Source organism: Limanda limanda, chromosome 7, assembly GCF_963576545.1.
Source record: "Limanda limanda chromosome 7, fLimLim1.1, whole genome shotgun sequence".
NCBI classification, from domain to species: Eukaryota; Metazoa; Chordata; class Actinopteri; order Pleuronectiformes; family Pleuronectidae; genus Limanda; species Limanda limanda.
The window spans coordinates 13,156,434-13,180,397 of NC_083642.1; the positions used below are offsets into that span (position 1 = coordinate 13,156,434).

A 23,964-nucleotide genomic window follows, 5' to 3' on the forward strand; every position below is an offset into this window, starting at 1 on the left:
GTTCGTGGCAAAATAGCTGCCCAGCATGTTTTGGGTCTGACACTGTTCTCCATTTAGAGACTGAACCAAAAAAAGAGCAAAACAAGGACACGGAACATAAAAAGTTTGAAGTATTCTGGATTCACAAATGAAAAAAGACAATTTTAGAAAACATTAGATTAAAGAAGCATATCCTGCCTTTGGTCCTCGTTGAAAGGTCCTTAGCTTCCTCCATATTTCTGTGTATGTAAACGATAGGTAAGGGACAGGATTGATGGTGAATGCTGTGACAGTCCTGTGAATGAACAAGTCTACTAACATGTCAGAATGAAGGGCTGATGTTTAAGAGGTGTACTGCACTGCAGCTTGTCTTAACCCTTGGGCAAGGGGGAAAAAAGAGGCTTGTCAACTCTTCCTTAATTAAAGAAGCCTTTCGGAGCAGAGGGGAAAATAACCTCAAACAAAGTCCAGCTGCCTTCATCTAGCACTTAGAAATGCTCCTTAACTTCTGAACAATTTGAATTTGACTATCAGCCCCAAAATGTTGCTTCTTCTGTCTACGGTACTTTGCTTTTGAATTTTTGAAAAAGGAAAAATATTCTAGCTAAACCTTGTTGTTGAATATATAGACATGCTGTTCCCCCTAAAGCTGTAAACTTTTCAAATGTATTTTTTCAAATGCATATTCCTCAAATATTTAGAAATATATATATATATATATATATATATAGTGACACAGACTTTCATTCCCTGCTGATTATTCAGCAGATTATTCAGCAGAAAAACGTCTACATCAGAGTAATAGTAAGATACATGATTATAATGTCATTACATTTTGGTTTTCTTTTCAGTCATAAATAAAGATACAAGAAGCAGCAGGTACAGTGACTGTTGCTTACCTGTGAAGATCTCCTCTCCACGTCTCCAGTGTTTGCTGCTGTCGCTGCTGTTATTGCGGCTGGGTGTGAACTCAAGCTCCTATTGATCTAAGCCGGTTTAACTTGTCAGTACAGGTATTGTAAAAGCAGAGGAGCTCTAGACACTTTGCCTGAGGCAGTTAAAGTTTGTAAATGGTACTTTTTAAAGGACCGTCAACACATTCCTTCTGCTTAGAGCTGGGCAGTATGGTTCAAGTCAATGTTAGCAGAATATTCCTCCAATGTCCCCCTCTTTTAGTTTTACCCTAACCCTTTTCCCTTTTTTTTCTATTACAATTTCTTTCAATTATATTGAAATATCAACCACATATTTTCACAACATTTATTCGTGCTATTTACTTAAATATAATATTTATTTTTTTCACTGTTTACCCATTTAAAGACTAAAACATCAACAATGATCAGATGAAGACTGAGGGCCTGCAGCTGTGACCCAGACAAGTATACAGTAACTGGTGGAAAATAGATGCAAGGTATTCATTCTTTGCCTAAACACAAAATTCAGTCCAGGAGCCATTTGCTGGAGACATTCTTGGCCTATAGCAGCATAAGACCTGTAACATTGATCACAAGCCCAAAACACCTGATGATGTCCCTAACATCTTCTTGTGGCCACTAACACCAGCTAACATCAACTGGTAGTTGTTTACCTAAATTGTGCAGAAGTCCTTCAAACGTAAAAGGAATATTCAACATATCGTCCCATATTCTCAATAAGGTGAATAAAATTGGGCCGAGCACAGAATCTTGAGGAACCCTGTGATTAACTTTGGTCATACAGATGACCCACCATTAATTTGCACAAATTGGAATCGATATGATAAAAAGGATTTGAACCAGCTTAGGGTGGTTCCTTTTATTGCCAATTAACTGTTCTCAATCTCTGTTATACGATGTGATGATGCTGCACTAAGACCTAACAGGATAAGGACAGAGACAAAGTCTTGGTCTGAAGTTATGAGAAGGTCATTTGTGACTTTTGCAAAGACTGTCTCCGTGCTGTTATGACCTGTAACCCTGACTGATAGTCTTCATAGACATCATTTTTCTGGAGATAGTCACACAGCGGCTACAACTGTCTCATAGATTTTAGACGGAAGGGGAGGTTAGATACCGGTCTGTTGTTGGTTAAAACCTCCAGGTCCAGAGTGGGTGTTTTGAGAAAGGGCTTAATCCTGATGATAACGATAGATTGACGGTATTCAGTAAAGTACTATTTATTAAGGGCAGGGTTTCTTGAAGTAACTATGTAGGAATTGGGTCTAAAATACAGGTTTTGGGTTTATAGGATGAGATTATTGAGGTCAGCTGATTAAGGTTAATCGGAGAGAGGCTGTCTGAATGAATAACAGAAGTCTCATTTGTTCCTGATTTACATACATACTGATTACATGTCCATCAAGGCCAAACCTTGCCCTTAAATTTAATCAAGCTGCACCACATTGCACACACTCATAGATATCGGTTCTCTAGTTGTGCCTGATTTTATTCATCAAGATCCATGATTTATTCCCTTGCCAATCTCACAATGTAAAAGGAAGTGGAAAAAAAATCTGGATCTGCACCTAAATTGAATTAGTTCTTCCCGGGGTCATGCCCCACCCATTTTTCATGGAGATCAGTTTAGTAGATTTAGCATAATCCTGATTACAACTACCCAGCAAGCAAACAGACAGGAGGGATTTCTCACTAATTCAATTTTCTGGATGTGTAATGAAGTTTTGCAGCAGAAGAAATTATCGAAAAACTTAAGTGCACACAGATATAATTTGCACATTTCAAAGGTTTTTGTAGCCTTCAAGATATTTTGTGTAGATTTCGTTTCACTGGGGGGAGGGGACACACTTCTGACCATAAATTTAAGCCTGAGCTGACCAACCAATCTGCTTGTTTCTTATCAAGTCACATGAACCTCTTCATACAAATTCAAGCCTGCGATTTATTTTCACTTCAGCTTTTATAGGAGCCAGAAATCCAACACCAAGTTATTCTGAAATTGCATTTTCTACTTTGATACGAACAGAGAACTGGTGACTTCCTCTCAGCTGAATCGGCCTGTTGTTGATCACTACCTCTCCTTGTGTGTGTGTGTTTGTTTTCCCCATCGTAGCGATGCTACACATCTGAGGTCCCGTGTTCCAGACGGGCAACACGTACCCCTCCCTCGGCCCCTCACCCTGCCCCTCCAGATGCCCCATGGGATGACAGTAACACAAGTGTCCCATTGTCAAAACAGCGCTCGTCAGGGTCTGTGTCTCATGGGGGTGGACAGGCCTTAGGGGGACATCAGAAGATTAGCTATGACATTAAACCCCTCCCCACAACACACACACACACACACACGCTGCAGCCGCTTGCACACTCCTACCCATAATCCATCTGTTATGAGTCACTTCCCGTTTCATTGAGCCACTGAGTCAAAGCAACAGATCATCTCAGTGTGTTTTTGTGTTTGTATTTGACTTTTGATTGTTAGTCCTGCTTCATTTTCACACATTTCAATCCAAAACTTCTGGGAGCTGGAAAAACTGGAGCAAGACCCCGGCATTGATGTGAGTATTTGTCAATATTAATAAAGTATCATGGGCAGATTGTACTGTATGATCGTGTTAGTGGGGGGAAGACAGTGGGGGGTTGTGCACCATGTGTCCTGTGTATGTGGGGGGAGGCCTTATGCTCTCTGGGTAATGTACTGTGTACTAATAGCATTTATCAATTTGTCATGGCTGGCTGATCAGGTGATGTATTTATTTGCGTCCTGCCGTTTAACTATAGGCGCATTTTCCATTATTTATGATTCTCTCTTCTCAGCCAAAGTCAAGTGTTAGCGCGGCCGGTCGAGGTCTGATCAATACATGATCAGCTAGAGAGCTCTGAGGCGGCACTTAACCTCAAGATCAAGACTGCGATGAGCCTCTCTCACTCACAGTAAGAGAAACACACGTCCTGGCTATCAGTAATAACCTTATAAACAAGAATTAAAGCTGCTGATTGTACGTCTTAATCATAAAAAGCATTACATACATATTCTTGGGGTTCTGGTACTGTTGACTTCATTAAATATTCAGCAGCCACTGTCCCTGATGTCAGTTTGTCAAACTGTAAGCAAGCTCAGCTGAAATATGAGAAGAGGAACCTGACAGGGAAATGGAGACAGAAAAAGAAGAGATTCTGCAGGGGAGGAAGTGAAAAGCAGAAAAACAAAAAAAAAGTGCATTAGGTCCGGGAAATCAAAGTAGATTATTCCTATAATATAATGTTGTATCTTGTGTGCTGTGTTTTTAGTATTAAGATCTTTATGTTAATTTTAACACTGGTAATGTGTCTTTGAGTACTGTGAAAGGCACTCTTTAAAAAAAACGTGTTATTATTAATATAAGTAATATAAAGAAAATATATATACAAAAATAATAATGATAGGTGTAATAAATAGAGGTTGGATGTGGACTGTTTAGTGTTACTCCATATATCAGCTGGTAAAGGACGTCAGCGTAGGGTTTAGTTTGCACATGTTGATTCCTCCTTTATTTCCCTCTCTCACTCCGCCTCTTCCCTTTCCATTAGAGGTGTGGGAGAAATTAAAGGGGTGATGGATGAGCTGCTCCTCCTGCATGGAGCTTCTTCCTGCACGTCTCATGCAGGGGCGTGATTGTGTGTGTTTATGCACACTTTCATTTGTCGTCAGTGTTTCTATCATTAGCATATCTTTTTCTTTTTTCATCCTGCTTTCTCTGACCACCAATTAGACCCTGAAAGCTGGATGATGGGTTTGGGCTTTTCACATTTGTGGCTACATCTGCTTAATTACCATGTATTACACACACTAAACATGCAGCCGAACTCAAGTTCACACACACACACAGACACACATAATTATCTCTCTATGGTTGGTAGGACACTCATTGTATTCCCTAGCCCCTTACCCTAACCTTAACCATCACAACTAAATGCCTGACCCTAACCCAACCCTCCCCCTAACAAAAACCTAACTTTAACCCAAAGCCAAGTCTTATCCCTCAAGCAGCCCTTGGAAATTGTGAGGACCAGCCAAAATGTCTTCACAATGATTGTATTGAACCAAAATTTGCCATCATAACTATAGATAGACAAGCGCAGACACACACACACACACACACATATACAGGCACACACATTCAAGCCACATTCATCCAGCTAATGGACCAGCCTGTCTCTGCTTTAGCTGGGCTTGTATTTCACCTCAGAGAGGGAGGGAGTTCAGCCAATAGGTCCATTACGGAGAGAGAGAGGGAGAAAGAGAGAGAGAGAGAGAGAAAGAGAGAGGATTGAGACTGTGTTGAGGGGAGGAAAAGAGGGACGAGTGGGGCGGGGATTGGGATGCAGGCGTACTGCGGCAGCAGCAGAGCGGCATGACGTGATAGAGGAGAGGAATGACAGACACACACACACACAAATGCACATGCTCACAGCTCATGGGGTCTGCCAGGCAAAAGTAGACAGAGGCGAGACGCACTCAGCAGCATACAGATTGGAGACAAACTCACTTGATGCTTTGCATCCTGATGCACGCAGAGGGTGAGTATAGCCTTCTGCTTATTTTACATCAGTTATTCCTCTTCAGGCCTCTGTTTACTTGACTTCTGCTGCGTATTTGTGTGAATTGTGTCCTCTCCACCTGCGATTTGTTGAACAAATGAATGAAAACACTGCATCTCGATCTGTGAACATGTTGACAGTTGTGTCACAGTCAGCAGCCTAACGGAGAGATGGCAGCGGAGAGAAAGAGAGTGGCAAACGGACTGAAAGGCAGAGCTTAAGTGGGATGAAAAGAGGTGGAGAGGGGATGAGAGAGGTGGGGGTATCCTATAACCAGGGGTGACATGATGTGATCGGCCTGAGTCAGCAGAGGAGCTGTATGACTCATGCAACATACACACTGTGCATCTAATAACGATGTGAAGAGAGTGAATCAGAAAGGAGGGAAATTCTACACACACACAGTGGTGTTTATAGTGTTGGTTGTCTGGTTGTACTCTGTCCTGTTTAGTTTGTGGGTGCTTGTGTTTGTACCAGTATACCCGCTCCTGTAATGAGCACATCTGGAATGTGTGTGTGTGTCTGTGTGTGTTAGACATGCATCATTTTCCTAGTTTATGAGTGATTCACTCCCTCTGAAGACATTTTAAGGTTCCTCAACAGATGACCTTTGCATGCTGTCTGCACTGAAAACCTTGTGACTAGCATGTTGCTTATTTTTATGTTTTTTCGACTTCAGTTCAAGTGGTTAAACGTATCCAGTGAATTAATAGTTTCATAGCCCATTGTGTGACATGACAAGGAGTTAACGAAACAACTTAAATGCTACGTTTTCAGGATGACAACATATGTGTCACTGTGGGGTCACTATAAATTTCCATCTGGGTCACTTGACTCATTGTAACATTAACAGTTTTTTTCCCATGAAGTTTTTCATAGAAAGTGACATCAAAAGTGAGTCACTTTAGTACGAGGCCCCCTGATTGGTTGGAAATGTCGTTCCTGTTTGTTACAGCTTCCTGTCCTGGTGAATGGTGAGGCAGTGTGGACCAATGGGAGGGCAGCAGTGAGGATGCAACAGTGATCCAGGAAAAAGAAGCCCATTGTTCCTGGGACGTCGGAGAAGTGTGACCACCCTCCCTCCCGCCGGCTCTGCCTGCTCGACCCAGCCGCTCACTGAAGGACTCTCAACCCCAGTGACAGGTAAGATATTGACGATATTGATGACCTGACGTATCTGACATTTAATCGTAAGCTGTTTTTATGAGCTTCAGAAGCTGTCAACTTTTAAGCTGATGTGTTTTTTCTAACATGTTTTTTTCCGGGTGTTTTCTTACCACTTAGTGTCACATGAACACTGTGAAACGATTGATGACACGCGCATTATTGCTGTTGTTTATGTTGTTGCCATTTCAGACGTAATTGCATTCACCTATTATCAACTTTTTAAACTGGGACACACACACAAACACATGGACTGCTGATGTCCTTTAGTTCACACAGAGAGGTCTGTGCTGTCACCTCATTTATTGATTTTGTGATGAGTCAGAGAGTGTTCATCACAAAGCTCACCCTTGTGTGTGTATGTGTGTGTGTGTCTGTGTATGTTAGAGTTAGAGAGAGGGTACTGATGTTTATTTGATCATACAAATCTCAGAGAAGCTGAAGTAGTGTACTGTGATTATGAAGTTATCATCTGTTGCCAGCTGCTACGCTACTCTTCCTTTTTCTCTCCTTCCAAGGAATACACACCTAAATTATTTGGTGTCTATGGCTGAGGTTAAATCCATTTTATCAACTCAGTCAGCGCAGTTCCTCGCTGTTTGGACAGAGGTGGAAAATGAAACAGAATAGGGGAAGTAGTTGAGTTATCAGTGTCCATGCTGGTGCAGTGTCCTACATTATCCAGGAGATGTCAGTAGCCTACCAAGCTTACAGAATGACGGGACTGGTCAAACACAGTGCAAAGGTCTTTTATACAGTCAATGGTTAAGATTTATCCATTTTCATTACATTCAGCCGCAACAAAAAACAATATTTCATTAGTTATTCATTTTTAGAGCATTATTGGGAATTCCATTTATTTGTGGCAAGAATTTGCTAAATCTACTGAACAGATTACCACGAGACCACGAGACCTGGTGGAAGGATGTGGTATCAGGTCAGGGAAGAGGTCATTCAATTTTGATCCAGGAATTGTTTTTTTCACTTGAATATTGTGAGATAAGTAGTTTTTTGACATTTCCCCTGATTTTACAGAGAATAATTGTTGAGTCTTGATGGAACGAAAACAGGCATATGTATGAATTTGATGTCTATGAGTGTGAGAAATTGTGTGCAACTTGATTGAATTTAAAGGGGGCCTGTTTTGCCATGGCGAAGATACGCAACCCATTTAGTTTCTAGTTTTAAATGTGCTCTGTAACTAAGCTAGACTAAATGATCCTGTACATTTTTAGACTCAACAAACAACCACTCTTTCTGAACTAATTCCCTCAGCCTGACCAGAAGTTAGACGTACAGTTAAAGCATCAAACCAACAATATAACCACTGTATAAGCACTTACATAACAGAAAGATACCGAATTATCTTGAATTTCAAGCCTATGTGTGAACACATGACTCAGAGAACATACTATGCGTTGATCTGGCTTATGGTAGCGCAGGGAAACATCACGTTATCTGTAAAGGATTTGATTTGCCAGTTTTTCTACTAAGTCCAGCTGCTGGGTTCAGTCAGCAGAAATGTCTTATTGTTTCTCTTTCTCTCTGGTTTCTCTCTTCCTCTGTACGCACACACACACACACACACACACACACTCAAACATCCATCCCCTCCACCAGCTGAGCCTCTGTATGGCTGTACGTGGGCTGCAGTAGTACCAGTATGACCCCTTCGTGTCCCAGGGGGAATAGCCAATTTCCATACTGATAGACACATAGCCAGACCGCACCTGTGCTCCTCGAAGCCCTTACTGGAATTACATCAGACAGACAGAAATTCTGATGCTTATTAGTGACACGACCTCCCAAGAGAACGAACAAGAGTAAAAGAGACGGAGAGAAATGGACACGGGGAGGAGGGGAGGTTACAGGAATGATTAGGAGGAAGAATTTAGAGAGTGAAATGAGGATGGATGGTCACATCTGTCTCTGTTTACCTTGTGCCGCATCCCCGCTGCTGTATGCTGCTGCTGCACATTAGGATTGACTCAGATATGACTGAGCACCAGTCCTTGGCAAAACTCCAGATCTCCATTTTCTGTGTCAGTGTGGCTCAGATTGTAAAAAGGGGAGAGGAAGGTCACTGTACAGAAACACTTTGCTTTGTTAGAACAGAAACATTACTTTAGGGAACGTTTTGAGTTATTGAGCTGCAGGAGTCAGAACCTTTCCACTTCAGGGATTCTGTGTGTGGAAAATGTGTGTGTGTCTGTGTCTGTGTCCTCCACATCACACTGTGGGAAATGCTGTGATTTAGATGCACACTCAAATAATCCATCATGTCATCCTTGTGACTTTGACGGCTTAATTTGATACATCTCCGCTTTACTAAAGGCAGCTTCCCAAGAAGTCTTTGGCAGCAAAGTTTCTGCTTTTTAAGATATGCCAAGTAGGTCTAAGCGTTAAATCTGTGTATTTGTAAGTGTGTGTACTTGTACATTACATTTCCTTTAGCTAACGCTTCTTTCCAAAGCGACTTACAATAAGTACATTCAACCCCGAGGGTACAAACCCAGAACAACAAGAATCAAGAAAGTACAATTTCTTCAAAAATAAAACAAAACTACAAAGTGCTATAAGTAAGTGCCATTTAAGTTCTACTAAATTATTAGTTTCAAATTTTTTGTATTTTTCTTTTTTATTATTAAAGGTTGGAAGAGGTATGTTTTTAGTTTGCGGCGGAAGATGTGTACTTGTAATGCTCAAAACTCGCTTATACGCACTGTTCCAAGACGAATGTGATGTACAAGGGGTCGAAAGTACAAAAGAAAAATGTAGAATTTACATGTAGGTGCATGTACTCACTTTATTTATGTATGAAAATGAGGGAGTAGCAGCTGTTGTCTGCACATCCTGCATATCTGGACGGCAACAGCAACATGATTTGTTTACTATAAGTGACACAGTCATAAAAGTATTTTTTCACTATAAATCCTTTAGATGGTCTTTAACAGAACGATGAGGAATATTTTATAATCAGACATTTTCTCAGACTGGACAAAAAATGAATATTGTTCATTACATGTCCACATGAGTGAAATAAGATATTCTTAGGAAGAATTTATGACATACTATGTACGCAATGTTAAGTTGTCTAAGCTATAATTACTTTTCAAAACTCACACCCTCGCTCCCTGCAGCAGAACAGTACAACGTAGTTAAATTATATGATGGTATATGATTTGTTTCACCTGAGCAACAAACATTCACTGTGGTTTGCATAGAACAGAATGGCACAAAGAATCAAGCTTCTCTTGTTCTCTTCAGGTCCGTTCTGAGTGGGACAACAAGGAAAGTAACAAACAGGTGGAGAATGATCCCATTCCTTCACTGAAGCTGGGCTGTGCGTGTGCGTGTATGAATTCATTATGTGGAGAAAATCCGTTATTTGAGGACATAACGCTGTGAAAGCAGCTGCTGGATGTTGCTGTGAGCTTGTGTCTGTGTGTGTGAAACTGTTTACTCCTGGCAGACAAATCGGATTGAAGATGCTCTGTGCTTTGCTGGAAATAAGCTCAACTCGTGGTTCACAACCACTCACTTTGTCATATGTGCTTGATTCACATGCTCACATACCAGAGATGTTAACTCTGATCTGCGTTTAGAACAGCCAGTACTAGTTTACTGGATTAGATTCATCCGCAATGGAACTTTAATAGAGTATCAATCAATAGTAAATGGATAACCAAGCCTTTTTTTGGTCTGTGGTGACTCATAGTTTAATTGATGTCGATGTGCCTTCAAAGTAAAGCACCCACTTCACAGTCCAACTGTTTGACTCATAATGCCTCTCCCCTTGTGTTTCAGGTATGAGTGGGGGAGTCAATGTGAAGTCGTCCCCTCGTGGGCCCCCCTCGTCGGGAATCCCACTCCCACGTAGCCTGTTGCCCTCTTCCCCCAAAGCAGACCCTCGCCGCCGGGCTTGTGACCTGCCCAGGCCCTCAAGTCAAACTCCTAAATACACTCCCACCCACACTCCCACCCACACTCCCACGCACACACCCACTCAATCTCCTTCTCTTTGCCCACGGAGCTCCAGCATCCCTGGCCCTTCCTCCAGGGACCTGCTCAGAGATACTAGCCTGAAAAGCCAACTCTTCCAGCGAACAGGAAATCTAGCCGCTCCCCTGGTGTCCCGCTCTGCCTACAGCAGTCCGCTGACCCAGCGGCGACCACCACCACCACCACACTCCAAAGACACACTGGATCTGGGAAAACCTGCTGTGCCTCAAACCTCAACACAGTTACCACATAATGGCAATCACAATAGAAACACCTTCAGCAATAAGAACCAAGCATGGGGAGCCAGTAACCAGTGTCCACGGCAACAGTTCAGCACAGGCGACAACTACAACTCTGAAACAGCAGCAGAGGCCATGCCCAGAAGAGAAGATCCTCCAGAAAACCAGTCGGCCCATTCCACCATGTTTAACAACGGTAACCTCCGCCCCTCTCTCCCTCACACGATCTATGAACACGCCATCAGAGGTCGCAGCAACTCCATGAGCCAGTCCGATGAGGAGATGGGGACCTCTGAGGACAGCAGTCCGGCCTCCTCTCCCAGGCCCCTGCCACTACCGCCCATCACATTCCCACTGCCGGGGACGTTAAAGATGGCTGTTGATACTCAGGATCAAAAGCTGGACAAGGATGCTGCATCCACAGAGACACCAAGAGTCAACATGGCTACTGTGGCCCCCTTCAGCTACAGGCGAGTGGCCCACATACACACATCACACACAGACACAGGCACACACACACACACACACACACACACACACACACACACACACACACACACACACACACACACACACACACACACACACACACACACACACACACACACACACACAGCAAACACACACACACACACACACAGACAGAGAGGCCTCCACTCTGGATATTAAAGATGAGCCCCCAGAGGCCTGTTTTGGCCATTTTTGTCTAATTCCTCTGTATCTCTTCCACTCATACATTTGTGTGCACGCATACACACACTTGGTGTTTTCTGGAGCAGAGTTGATTGTTGCAGTGTCCTCTTGTCCGCCTCTGGGCTCAGTCAATATACTGCTGCCGTGTCTTATACACCAACTATTATAAAGTGGGATACAAATAAGAAGAGGGTTGGCCTTTCTTATTTTGTATGAATGAAATTGATCAATCCATAAAGACTGAACCCGAGAGCAGAGAAATATTTTCAGTGAATTTGTAGTTATACTCTATTTTACAAGATGAAAACTAAAATAAAATGTTTAAGGCGGGAGCGGAAATTTTCAAACTTCATTTTTACTTTTGTAAGGATGAAATTGTTTGCATTGCTTTGTGCATCATCAGTGATTCTGCTCTTATGGAAATGAATGTGCCACTTCTGGGAAAGTCCGTTTTCTCTGAATGTCACAACCAGCAGCTCGTGTGTTTGATTCTAATCAGTGATATTACATGTACAGTAACCGATGTGCGATGGCTTTGCTGTGTCGACAGGCTGCAGGCTCAGGAGGGAGACTTTTCAGTGGACGAGCTGAGTGACTGCTCCTCCGGATCCATAGAAGTCTGCTGCGATGACCTCACACCAGGTTTGATACACTTCTTTCTGTCTCCACTGTACAAATCACGATGGCCATTTTTGGGAGGCCAAGAGCTCTTCTGGCAGGTATGGGTGCCTTTACTCTCAGCCAGACACATTTCCAGGGACAGGGTCATAAACGGCGTCAGACAGGACATGCCAGCGGCTGACCTTTGGGTCTCATTGAGTAACCTGAATAGACTCAGTGAAGACTAAGGAACAACCATTCTCTATCTAAATGTGTGTCTGTCATTCTGCTACTCATCATTCCTGAGGAGCCATGTCTGAGGTTAGGTGGTGTCGTTTTGTGTGTGTGCATGTGTGTGTGCGTGCGTCGGCCTCGGGCTCTGCTGAGACACAGAGGATGGATGGAGAGAAGGGCTCAGGATGTTAAGATGAAAAAAGACGACAGGGTTGATGTGGGTCAGTAATGGGATGAAATGGAAAACTTGTCCGACTTGCTGCCGGCCAGGATCTCGTGCGTTTTGATTTCAGCCTCATCCGAGCGCTGTTTAGGATTTTGAACTCTTCCTCCCTCATGCTTTCTCTCCATCCCTCTCGTGAACTTCTTTCCCCTCCAGCTTCATTGACCTAAAAAGCCACACTCCCCACATGACAACCCTCCTTCCTTCCCTGTACTTCTGAGTAATGGTTTGCTCAGTACCCACAGCCATTGTCATGCGTCTCCGTTGTCGGTCTGAGTTTAGAGAGGCAGACATGCCTCAGAGATATGACTGTATGAGCGGCTTTGTGAATCATTTTTATTTGTGGTGATGCCTAGATTTGGAAGTTTCAAGATAAAGTTTGTCTGATTTACAATTTAATGGCCAGTGTAGTCAGTGAGTATCGGAGCAGTTGTGTTTCTCTCTGTATGGCTGTAATTTGTACATTGGGTGAATGAATCAAATTACCGTTTAGGGGCAATGTTGCAGTTCAGCGATCTTAGATACACAGACAAGGTCAAAGGTAGGAAGGTTCAAATCAGTTTGAATGAATTATCTGCCACTTCAAGTTAATTTGAACTTCACTTTTTGAAACATTTTCAGCAACACATGACATCAACCCATTTAAACCCATGCTCATTCATGGTTTTGAATGGGTTGATGTCATGTGTTGCTGCACTGCATTGTTGTCGAGCTGCTTCACTGCCATTATCGTATTATTATTATTTTCATTATTATTATTATTATTTTGCAATTCATTTGTTTGCTTGTTTTTTTACACAGAATATGTAATGTCACAAGACTTTTGCTTTGACTTTTAAGTTCTTTCGTCTATTGATCTGGCCTGTCTAATTAACAGATATAGCCCTTTAAAAGCATTTGGAGGTTTCAAGCAGCTGGTTTTGGAGAGGAGGGAGCTGGTGGTCAACCAGTCCCAGTCTATAAAGGCCCTCGGCTGTCTTGGGACTATGGCTGTGGCCTTGTAATTGCTCCCTAGCAAGCATTAGATACAGAACTAAAGTGTCTTAGACTCCTCTGAAGCTGCATTTACATGGGGGGTGGGCTGGCACTGTAATAACTGTAATTTAGGGAGTGGAGGAAGGGAGGGAAACAAGGGAGGAAGGCCGAGTTTTGGAGGGAAGGAAGAGAGGAGTGAGAGATGAAAAGAGGAGGCCAGCGAGGTCAGCGGGTTGATGGATTTTGGTTTTCATAAGGTGGAAAGAGAACAAATGGCAAATGTGTGCAGGGAAATGAAAAAGACAGATTGAATGTTGGTTACACATTTCAAAGCTGAGGGCTCTGGTTTAAAACACAAGGCCAAATCGTGATTTTGTTAAGGTTCTCCCTAGTGACTCTGGTAAAAGAGTAGATTTCCCCAAACTGAATGTTTTCCGTATGCTCTAATTCACATTGATTGAATCTGCAGTAACATAATCAGCTCTTAGGTTTTCTATCCGAAACCCTAATGAAGACCTGAACATTTTATAGTGGCCGTGGCACCATGTGGTCTTTCAATTACGCCACTGACCTCCTGACCATGTCGCTCTCAGGAGAGGTGTATTTCAGCATGCACTTGTGTCGTGCGTGTGCTGATGTATGCTTGTGTGACAGTAAACAGATGGTGTTTGAAAGATGAATGTGATGTGGACTGTGGATCAGTTTCCAACCCCCAGTGAGGGTCTGATATTCCTTATGGACACTCTTAAGTCCGCTCCCTCAGAGACACTGGACAACAATCACCAACACAAATTCAGTGAAATCGTGTGACACTGGCATTATCAAACTAAATGAATTGTACAGTACAGGTGTTATTTTAAAAAAATGGGCATGTGTTCCTACAACACAGTCGCATATACATATATCATGGATTTCATGATTTGGTTCTTAAGGTGAATCAATTGTAGTGACCCATAAGTCAACTTGTATTTTATTATACAGAATAACATATTTTATTTAATCTTTTATATTATATTCTTAGTAAAGTACAAAATTATGTGTTGATAACCAATCAAGGTTTTACATTTTTCAATATTTTCGTTGATTTTACAGATAATTCATAGATTTTGATGAAATATAGTGACGTGTTTACTGATGTTTACAGTATGAGTGTGTGCAATTTGTTGCAGATGCAAATAAAAATCTGGCTCTAGAGAATATAAATGTGGTTTTCTAGGGGGACTGCTGTGGTTTTGATGAATTGTGTTGCGTTCTGCTGGCAGGTGTTTCTCATATTTTGTCCACCCCATTTATATCAATGAAGGGAGGCTGAATAATAGCTGTGTATGGGAGCTGCCAGAGAGTAGCACTGCAAGGCAGCTGTGTGCTGCAGTTTAATATCCGTGTGACAGTAAACCACACATGTATTTGAAACCAGTTTGTGCTTAACCCTAAAGTATTTTCTTCTATGGGACAGAGCTTTTCTCTGGCAGCTTCCAGGACCTGTATCCTATGCATTGGATGAGAAAGTCCCAACAGTTTCAACAAAAACTGAATGTCAAAACCATCATGAAGGAAGGATTTATTGCATTAGTTTTAATCTGGATATGGATTAATTTTTATTTTTGTGAAAACAGGAAAATAAAGAAGCACAATGATGATATAAACGGATTAAATGTATCTAAAAATGACCAAAAGTTTAATATTTACTTTGCTCAGACTGTATATATATTATTATTTAATATTTTTTATAAAATGTCAGCATTTACAGGATAAAACACCGTGGAGATACTGCCTGATTTTGACTTCACTTTTTGGATCCCTCAAATAAAGATGTAAATTCTGAAACAGCCATGTGCCATTTACCCTCAGGCAGATAAATCTTTTCATAATGTAGGGAGGAAATCAGCTTTCAGTTTATAAATTTCATGTTCATCTCTCTAGTGCCCCTGGACAGTGTAGTGCATATAGCATGTTGGTAACCCCCTGGCTGCATCTACTCTTAGACAGTGCATAATCCTCTTTGGCCAATCTAATCAGAGTCACATATGCCGATTTGGCGTTCGACAGTGATGAGTGGATTAGTAGCTTTGGGAAGATGATCAGACATAAGCGTGAACTAGATTATGGCCTTGCTCATCACCAGGAGTGGGGCAGTAATCACTATTTAGAGTTTAATGTCATGCCCTACTCTTCAATTGACCCGACCGTTGACCTGCCAAAGGTTCTGTAGTTCACTGCCAGGACAGCTGAAGTGGAGGCCAAGTTGTTTATGTCCGGGTTAGAAATTTAATTTGATGGGGAGGACATCCCTGGAGTGTGGGAACTGTACACTTGAATGCACATAAGCACACATGAGTAGGCACACGTACACACGTGAATAATCAAAGATTCACTTAGTAGCTCCCCCCCATCCGTGTAACACACTGAACCATCCAGACCTTGTGTGACAGCCACCACCAACTCCTGGGAAATGTCCTCACTATCTAGAAGGTGCACAGTAATGGCTGCATGAGACAGAACATGAGAGAAAGGAGGAGAGGAAGGAGGGATAAGGGTGAGTTGAGGATCGGGCGAATGAGTGCACATCACACACAAGATCCTTTTTGACCTCTGAGATGACTCCCTAAGGGGAGTAGAGTCATGGAGTCAGCCATGTGCGTAACCTCCCTGTTTCTCAGTGGACACACACACACACACACACACACACACACACACACACACACACGGACACACACACGGACACAAACACACACACACAGGAATGGACTCACAGGCACATCTCTCTGTCATTCTTCTAGTATTCTTTTTTAAAATATCACTTCTACTGAACATTTTACTTCACAATGAGCAGTATTTTTTTCAATTGCCAATCACAATTACATGAGCGAATAGATAAACACATGTTTATGATATCCGTCGCACCACGCTGTAACCAAGCAACCAGCCAATGCAGCACAGCATTGTGGGATACCCCCGGCATGAGTGCTGAGAATGTCAACACTGCCGTGTCTGCAAGGGAGAGTCTACAAAGAGCGGCCCCTTTTAAAAACACACACACACACAAAAGCAGACAAATACATTTTTCCACATACAAGATTTTCCGGTTTGCTCCATGATGTTTTTCAGCTCTGAGATGATTCGGGATTCTCCCTGGGAGAGATTAACATTTGGGCCTGCGGGATCAGGAGTTGGAGTGACTGATACACTATTGTCATGCATAGCCTTTAAGTGGCTGAATTGCCCAAATGCCTCTGCCAATGACTCATGCTGTGCATCACCAGCTGAGTGAGACCACCATAGAGGCGTCATTGTGGAAAAAACTCCCTCCCTCATTCACACATACATTTCTGACTCAGTTTAGTAATCCGAATACGGTTTGCTTCAGATTGCTGCCTCAGTGTGGGGTGTGTAAACAGGACATTAATAGTCATGTCATTGTGTAGGTGAACTACCAGCCTGTGTGTGTAACTGTGAGCCTTCCCTTGTTTATGAATGTGTCATGGTCTGCTATTCTTCCCTGTGTCCTGTGGACTCCATGCATTAGTGTGTTAGCGGACATAAGCAAACGTAGCCGGACTGGTGAGGCAGGATATCCCCTCCTTGTCTTACAGGCTTCCTCTGCTCCTCCGGCACACATACAGAGATCCTTCCTCACCCCATCCTCTTCCTCCTCCTCCTCCTCCTCTCACTTTCCTTATTGTTTTGTTTTCTTCATTATTATTATCACATTCTTACATTCTTTCTACTTTTTCTTGATGAGTAACATCCAGGTGGTTGTCTGTTGTCTTCTTCTGGACTTGGACTGTTTTTCTCCATCTTCAATTCTCAGTCACACTTTCTTATCATTTTCTTCTGGCATCTCCTCCCGTTCACGCTTGTCTCATCTTTATTTTTTTTTTTTTACATACTCAAAAAAGGCAAAAATAGAAGATCCAACAGGGATTGAGTGACGACAGGGAGTGGGTGAAAGTGAGAATGCATGCCATCTGCTTAGTCGAATGGGAACCATTCCTTTTAAAGTTTAATTCGCGGTGATACAATTAGTAACTTTCAAAGCATCAGAGCTTTCCTCTTCTCTCACAGTACCGTACTCTTCCTTTTAAAGATGGAGACCTTGTGTAGCCTGGTAAACACGCATTTAATGCACCGCAAAATGTGTGTGTGTGTGTGTGTGTGTGTGTGTGTGTGTGTGTGTGTGTGTGTGTGTGTGTGTGTGTGTGTGTGTGTGTGTGTGTGTGTGTGTGTGTGTGTGTGTGTGTGTGTGTGTGTGTGTGTGTGTGTGTGTGTGTGTGTGTGTGTGTGTGTGTGTGTGTGTGTGTGTGTGTGTGGCCGTCCGTCCGTCCAACTGGCTAAATAACTGCTCTGTAGAAATATAGTGGCCAATCTGTTTAAAGATGCTCAGGCAAATAGACTCATGCAAAGTAGTGAGCCACTCTGCCCCTTTCTGTCTGTCTGCCTGCCCGTCTCTCCTTCTGTTTCACTCTGTGTTTTCAATTCATCCATTCATTCCTATATCTCTCATGTCGACCTGTCTCACTTACCTTTGCTTAAAAGTTTCTTTATGTGTCTGGAACTGTTTGCCCATCATCGCAGCAAATTTCCCCGAGGCTCCAGCCACTGAGGTTATGCCACAAACCTGTTCACAGACACACAAACACACAGACACACACTGAATGTGTGAGCCTGCTATGCACTGCATGTGTAGTTTAATTCTGAGTGGGGGCAGTCATCACACTCAAACTGCCAGCTTCTGTGATGTCAGGCCAGATTGCTCAGGTCAGTCAGTCAGACTCCTGGTGTGTGTGTGTGTGTGTGGAGTTAGAAACTACACAGGGAGGGACAGAATATACTGTATGTTTACATCAGCCATATATTAAAGTGATTAGACTGTGGAGCCAGAGAGACGAGCACTGGAACAAACAAGCAGCTGTGTGCCGCCAACACACACTTTACCTCTGTGTCTATGTGTTTTCAAGAAAACCAACCCATGTCTTTGCCCCTCGTGCGTCTGTGTGCCACACAGACCTGCCTTGTACGCAGTCACTCTCGTTTGACCAACCTTAATCCCTCATCAGGGAGGTATAAGAGCTGAGGTACAGCACCTATTAGCCTTAAATTACGTCCTTTACCCCCCCATTGGCCTACGACTGGCCCCCAGAGCCCCCATAACTGTCACCTCACAGCTCTGGTCCCGGTGTGGCATAACCGCTTCAACATTGGTCCTTTATTAAAGCTTGCTGCTTTGAATGAATGGCTTCAGCCTTTACACAATAAAACAGCTAACGTATGTCTGTGTTATAGTCTGCTGCTCAGCTCCTGTATCACACACACTCATTCAAGGCCAGATGGATTTAAGGTTGAACCTTAATGTGAGTCGTTGTCATTTTTAAGTTCAATTGGCGCCAGTTTGGTCACTGTTGAAAAATAAGCCGTTTTTAAAGCACCTCTATAATATTGAGTGTGGCAAACAGGACAGGGTTTGTTTTCTCTCTGGTTCAGAGTCAACCGATTTATGCAAATGAAAAAGTAAATGGGCATTAGCCCAAAGGCTGCTTGTATGAAAACTCCTTCCAACAGTTGGAGGCCAGATATCATCATAGCTGCAGGCATCGCTGCCTGCGTACACAAAGAAGTGAGCTGCACTAATGGAGCATAAACTTCAGTTAAAAGAACAATACCTGTTTGCAGGCAGGATGCATTAATACACAAGAACAACTTATACAGCAAACAGTGGTATTGATTATTAATGAGTTGAATGACTTGTAATGCTCTGTCATCATGATTCCCTCTAATGGAAATAAAGTTAGATGAGAAATGACGCCATCGAGCTGTCTCTTATCGGATGCACTCCACCTCTGTGTTAGGAGGAATTACAAGAATAGATCCTCTACAGCGCATTGAAAATATATGCGTCCCCTTCCTGATGTTAAATGTTTCAGAGCAGCATCAAATTCCTTTTAAAGTATTGATTTTGTATTTTATCTTCTGTATATCTCATGGGTGTGGTTCTCATATGAGCACCACACCCACACTGGTTTCTACCACACTCCAAACCTTCTTTTACACTTTATTTATGTATTTTGTGTTTATGGTTTGTGACATATACAAAAATACATTTTAATATTAGGCAAAAACAACACAACTGTTAACACAAAAGGCATTTTTTAAGTTATGGTTTCATTAATTGAAGGAAAAAAGCCTTCAGAAACCTACCAGTAATGTGAAATCGTAATGGCCCTCTCAGTTTCTACATCAATCAATTAGCCAAATTTACTTGATAATTGTTTTTGGTGATTAGCCGCACCCAGGAATTACTCCTTTATCCTCCTGTTTATCTGGATCGGCTCCACATTTTAATGGGTTCTTCCTTGGCTCATTCACCATACTGCCACAAAATTGAATGGAAATGGGTTCAGTAGGTTTTGAGTAATCCACTGACAGACAAATGGCAAAAAGAACAACCTCCTTGCCAGAGGTAGTAAGTTAGATAATCTTTAACATTTAACATAAAAGCTCAAATATAAGAAATCAGGAGAGAGGTAAATACGTTTACAAATCTCGGTAGTTGTTTGAAATCAAGGATCTGGTTTGGACAGGGATGTAGATGATGATGATGGTGATGATAATGGTGATGGTGATGATGAAACATGGGAATGATGAAGAGGATGATGAGGGTGGAAAAGAGTTAATCTGAGTTGCTCCTGTGTTGACTGGGAGAGCAGAGCGATGAGATGACGTATAGCTGAACGTGCCAAAGCTGTATCTGTGGTCCCTGGACGGGCGCTGTGGCTTCTCTGGGCCTGTCTCATCAATGTGACACACTCATGGAGACAGGCTCACACACATTCGCACGCATGCAGTGGAGGGTAGACAAAAATATATAGACACTAACACGCGCATTTGTTTTAAACCACTGAAGTATAATAGTTGTGCTTACTGATGGACTGTCATTCGGGTGAATCTATACCCAGGAAACTTAACAGCCTGTGCCTCTATGTAAACTGGGGGATGGGGTCACCATACCGGAAATCTGAAAGGAGAAAGCAATTGAGAAAAGAGCGGTGGAGATGACAGTAGAGGTCATTCGAGGCAGGTGAGGGTGATGTGATCATCACTTGAGGTGTGTTGCCTACAAATTGAAGCGTGTAGGAAGTGACCCATCGCATTGTGTGAAGGACTGTTGGGTCTGTGTCCTGTTCTGATCCTGCAGCCACGACTGGTTTTCAAATAATTGGAATCTGATGAATCAAGGTAGAGCCTCCTGTAATAAGGACTTGTAAGAAACTCTAAATGTGAATGGATGAATGGAGAAGCTAATGTGATTATAAGAGATTGCTGTGTGTGTGTGTGTGCATGAGTGTGCACACGCATGGGGTCTGTATTCTGGTTGCAATATTTGACATTAAGGATCATTTTGTGTCTTTTGCTCTTTATACCTTTTGTTATTTTGCTCTTTTTTACTTCCATTCTTTAGGTCTTTAGTCCATTATTTCTCTTTTCTTTCTTTCTTTCCCTCTTATGCTCTTTCTTTTGCTCTAATGCTCTTTAATTAGTTTTTTTGTTTTTCCTTTCACAAAGAAAGAAAGAAAAGGAATAACAACAAAGGGATTAAATAGCAAAGTGGACACAGAGTTAAAGGGAAGAGTGATTTAATGAGAGAACATTTGAAAAGGATGTAAAGAAAAAAAGCTGTTGTTGGAACGTTGGAACGGGGAGGATGCTGGTAATTTATTGCAGAGCCCTTATGTTCACACTCATGGGTGTGCAGCAAAACATAGCATCTGTGTGTGTGTTTTAGAGAGAGAGAGAGGGACAGGATCTGCGGCTGAATCAGCCAGTGGGAGGAGAGAGAGAGAGACAGCGAGAAAGAAGGAGGGAAGGAAATAGGAAGAAGGAGGATAGGGGAGGGTGAATGAGCCAGGGGGGGTAGAGTGAGCAAACCAGTGAGTGAGCGAGAGGTCGAGGGAGGAGAGAGAGAGAGAGAGAGAGAGGAGGAGGGATGTTGCTGCTGCTGCTGCGGCGACTGTTCCTCCTGTCAGTCGGCTGCTGCTTGCCTGGTGAGCAGGAGGGAGCACAGAGGAGGAGACAGAGGCTGGTCACTGCTGCGTTTCGCTCCTGCAGCGCTATTGTCATCTCTGTGGACGCGCTGTGAAAGAGTGGATTTACAGAGACCAGGCACTGATCTGCACATCCATGGATTACCAGCAGTGAGTAAGGGTGACTGCCACACTGCCACTCCGCTAACCCACTCATCATTTTCAGGAGAGGGGTGAACCCACAGTCTCACACAGTGGGGAGTCTGGCTCAGTCTGGACCCAGAGGACACAGAGAGAACAAACCAGACAGTGCTGTTGTTTTTTCCCTCATCTCTCATTCCCACCTCTCCATCCATTTCTTTCAGTCTGCCCGTTTGTATTTCACAGTGTGCCACTGATGCTTTTGCTTGGCTCTCTGCAGGGGGGATGCTGGAGGCTAATGTGGCTAACATTAGCATGACGGCGAAGCCCAGAGACCTGAACCTCAGGTCTGCTGCTGCTGTCTCCTGCCAGGATACTTCAGCACAGGCCATGGCCTCTAGGAAGCCCCTGCCCAAGCCCTCTGCTCTGCCCCAGGGACCCTCGCGTCCCTCTGGGTCAGAGCTCAAAGTCTACCGTCCCTCCACGGGATCTATCCCAATCTCCATCCCCAATCCATCCGGCCTCCGCAAGCAGCGATCACTCAACAACTTGTGTGTGCTCACTGATGCTGAGAAGAAGCTGCACCTGTACCAGTCTCCACAGTGGAATGATTGTAGAAACCGGCCTGGCGCTGGCGCCAACAAGGCAGGACAGACTAAAACAGGTCCGGCTACGGCCGGGAGACCGCCTCTCTCTCGGACCCTTTCAAAGTCAGAACAGTCTCTTTTCCAGGGAAAACACAAACCTCTCTGCTCCCCAGCTGTCACTCCCAACCCCGGCAAGCCGAGTCGGATCCCTGCCCCTGGTAAACCACGGGGACCTTATGCTGAGGTGAAGCCCATCAGCAAGGCCTCTGAGGTGGGACAGAGTACAGACATAGACTCTGCTGACCACCCAATTAAAGCTAACTCCAATGGAGCTGGGAGCACCGGGACTAATGGGAAGAAACCAGGGGCGAAGGTGAGATCTGCATCTCTGTCGACAGAAGACAAGAAGGAGAGGAAAGGGATAGAGGGGGAAGACGACAAGAGCTTTCTGAAGGTGGACCCAGAGTTGGTGGTGACGGTGCTTGGGGACCTGGAGCAGTTACTCTTCAGCCAAATCCTCGGTGAGTCCATGATCACTACCCGATATCCTGCATGACAACACACAGGTGCAGTCCTACTGTTCATCACGTAGAAACACATTGAGTAACATAAACATCCCCTCTGCTCTCCACACCCAAACTGTTCCCTCCTGCTCTGGACCTACAGCATCAACAGGGAATTTTAAATGAGTCTCTATTGCAGCAGAGCAAAATGTCAGTGTGTTTTTTTAGGTGCTTCTCACTACACGATGGAGAGAGACTCACTATGTAGGTGGCAATAACCTGCCTGCTTTCTTTGTATCACTGTGGCAGACAAATGTGCTACGTCCATATGAGCAATTGATTTATGATGTAGTACGTGTTTGCTCAGATTGTGAGTGTGTGTGTACCAGCATTGTGTGCTCCCATGAATCAGCTGAATCAAGCGCAGGATTGTCATTGTTTTGTCGTTGAATCATTAGCTAGCGCTGAAGTGTTTTTGTACCAGTCTCATCTGACCCACTGCCACAGTGAGCTAGATATAGATTAACCGATTCATACCTCTCTCTTTTTCTTTCTCACACACACTTCTGCACCCACAGCTCTGTCCATCCATCAGTCCCCAAATGTGTCTATGTTTGTTTGTGTGTGAGCATCTACTCTGCATGTTTTCCCATCAGTGCTGCAGTCGTAGCATCTCCTGGCTCACACCAGAGTCAGCCATTCGTTAATAAAGGCTGTGTGAGCGGGGCACTCGTGGGGTGTGTGTGTGTGTGTTTGTGTGTGTGTGTGTTTTCGCTCGGTAAATAAATCGGCTGCATATTGAGCCGGGCTGCGGGTCACAGTGGGCCACATATTTAGCCCCGCTCCGCACCCTCACCCCTCCACCTCACCCCTTCCTCCCCCTCCTCTCTAGTCCCATTGATCTCTGGGCCGCTGACAGATGGTCACTATCCACCACCACCTCCCCACCTCCTCCGCCTGTTACCGGGGGCAACGTGTGGGAGAAGAGCGGGGAATCTTGGGGGGGTGGTGGCATGGACAGGTAGTTAACGAGCTAACATGCGCACACATGCCTCTATGAACACTCACGTCACACACACATGTCACGCACACA

General features: G+C 43.6%; 1 protein-coding gene across 1 annotated transcript in view; it reads left to right on the forward strand.

The window, feature by feature from the left end:
• The first annotated feature begins 6,588 nt into the window (after positions 1 to 6,588).
• Positions 6,589 to 23,964, forward strand: part of LOC133005418 (neuron navigator 1-like) — an 80,266-nt gene continuing 62,890 nt past the window's right edge. Inside the window, exons 1-4 of the mRNA XM_061075089.1 lie at positions 6,589 to 6,635; positions 10,464 to 11,367; positions 12,141 to 12,232; positions 22,062 to 22,889. Coding sequence (XP_060931072.1) covers positions 10,466 to 11,367; positions 12,141 to 12,232; positions 22,062 to 22,889 — 1,822 coding nt within the window. The 5' untranslated portion in view covers positions 6,589 to 6,635; positions 10,464 to 10,465. The remainder of the gene's footprint in view (positions 6,636 to 10,463; positions 11,368 to 12,140; positions 12,233 to 22,061; positions 22,890 to 23,964) is intronic.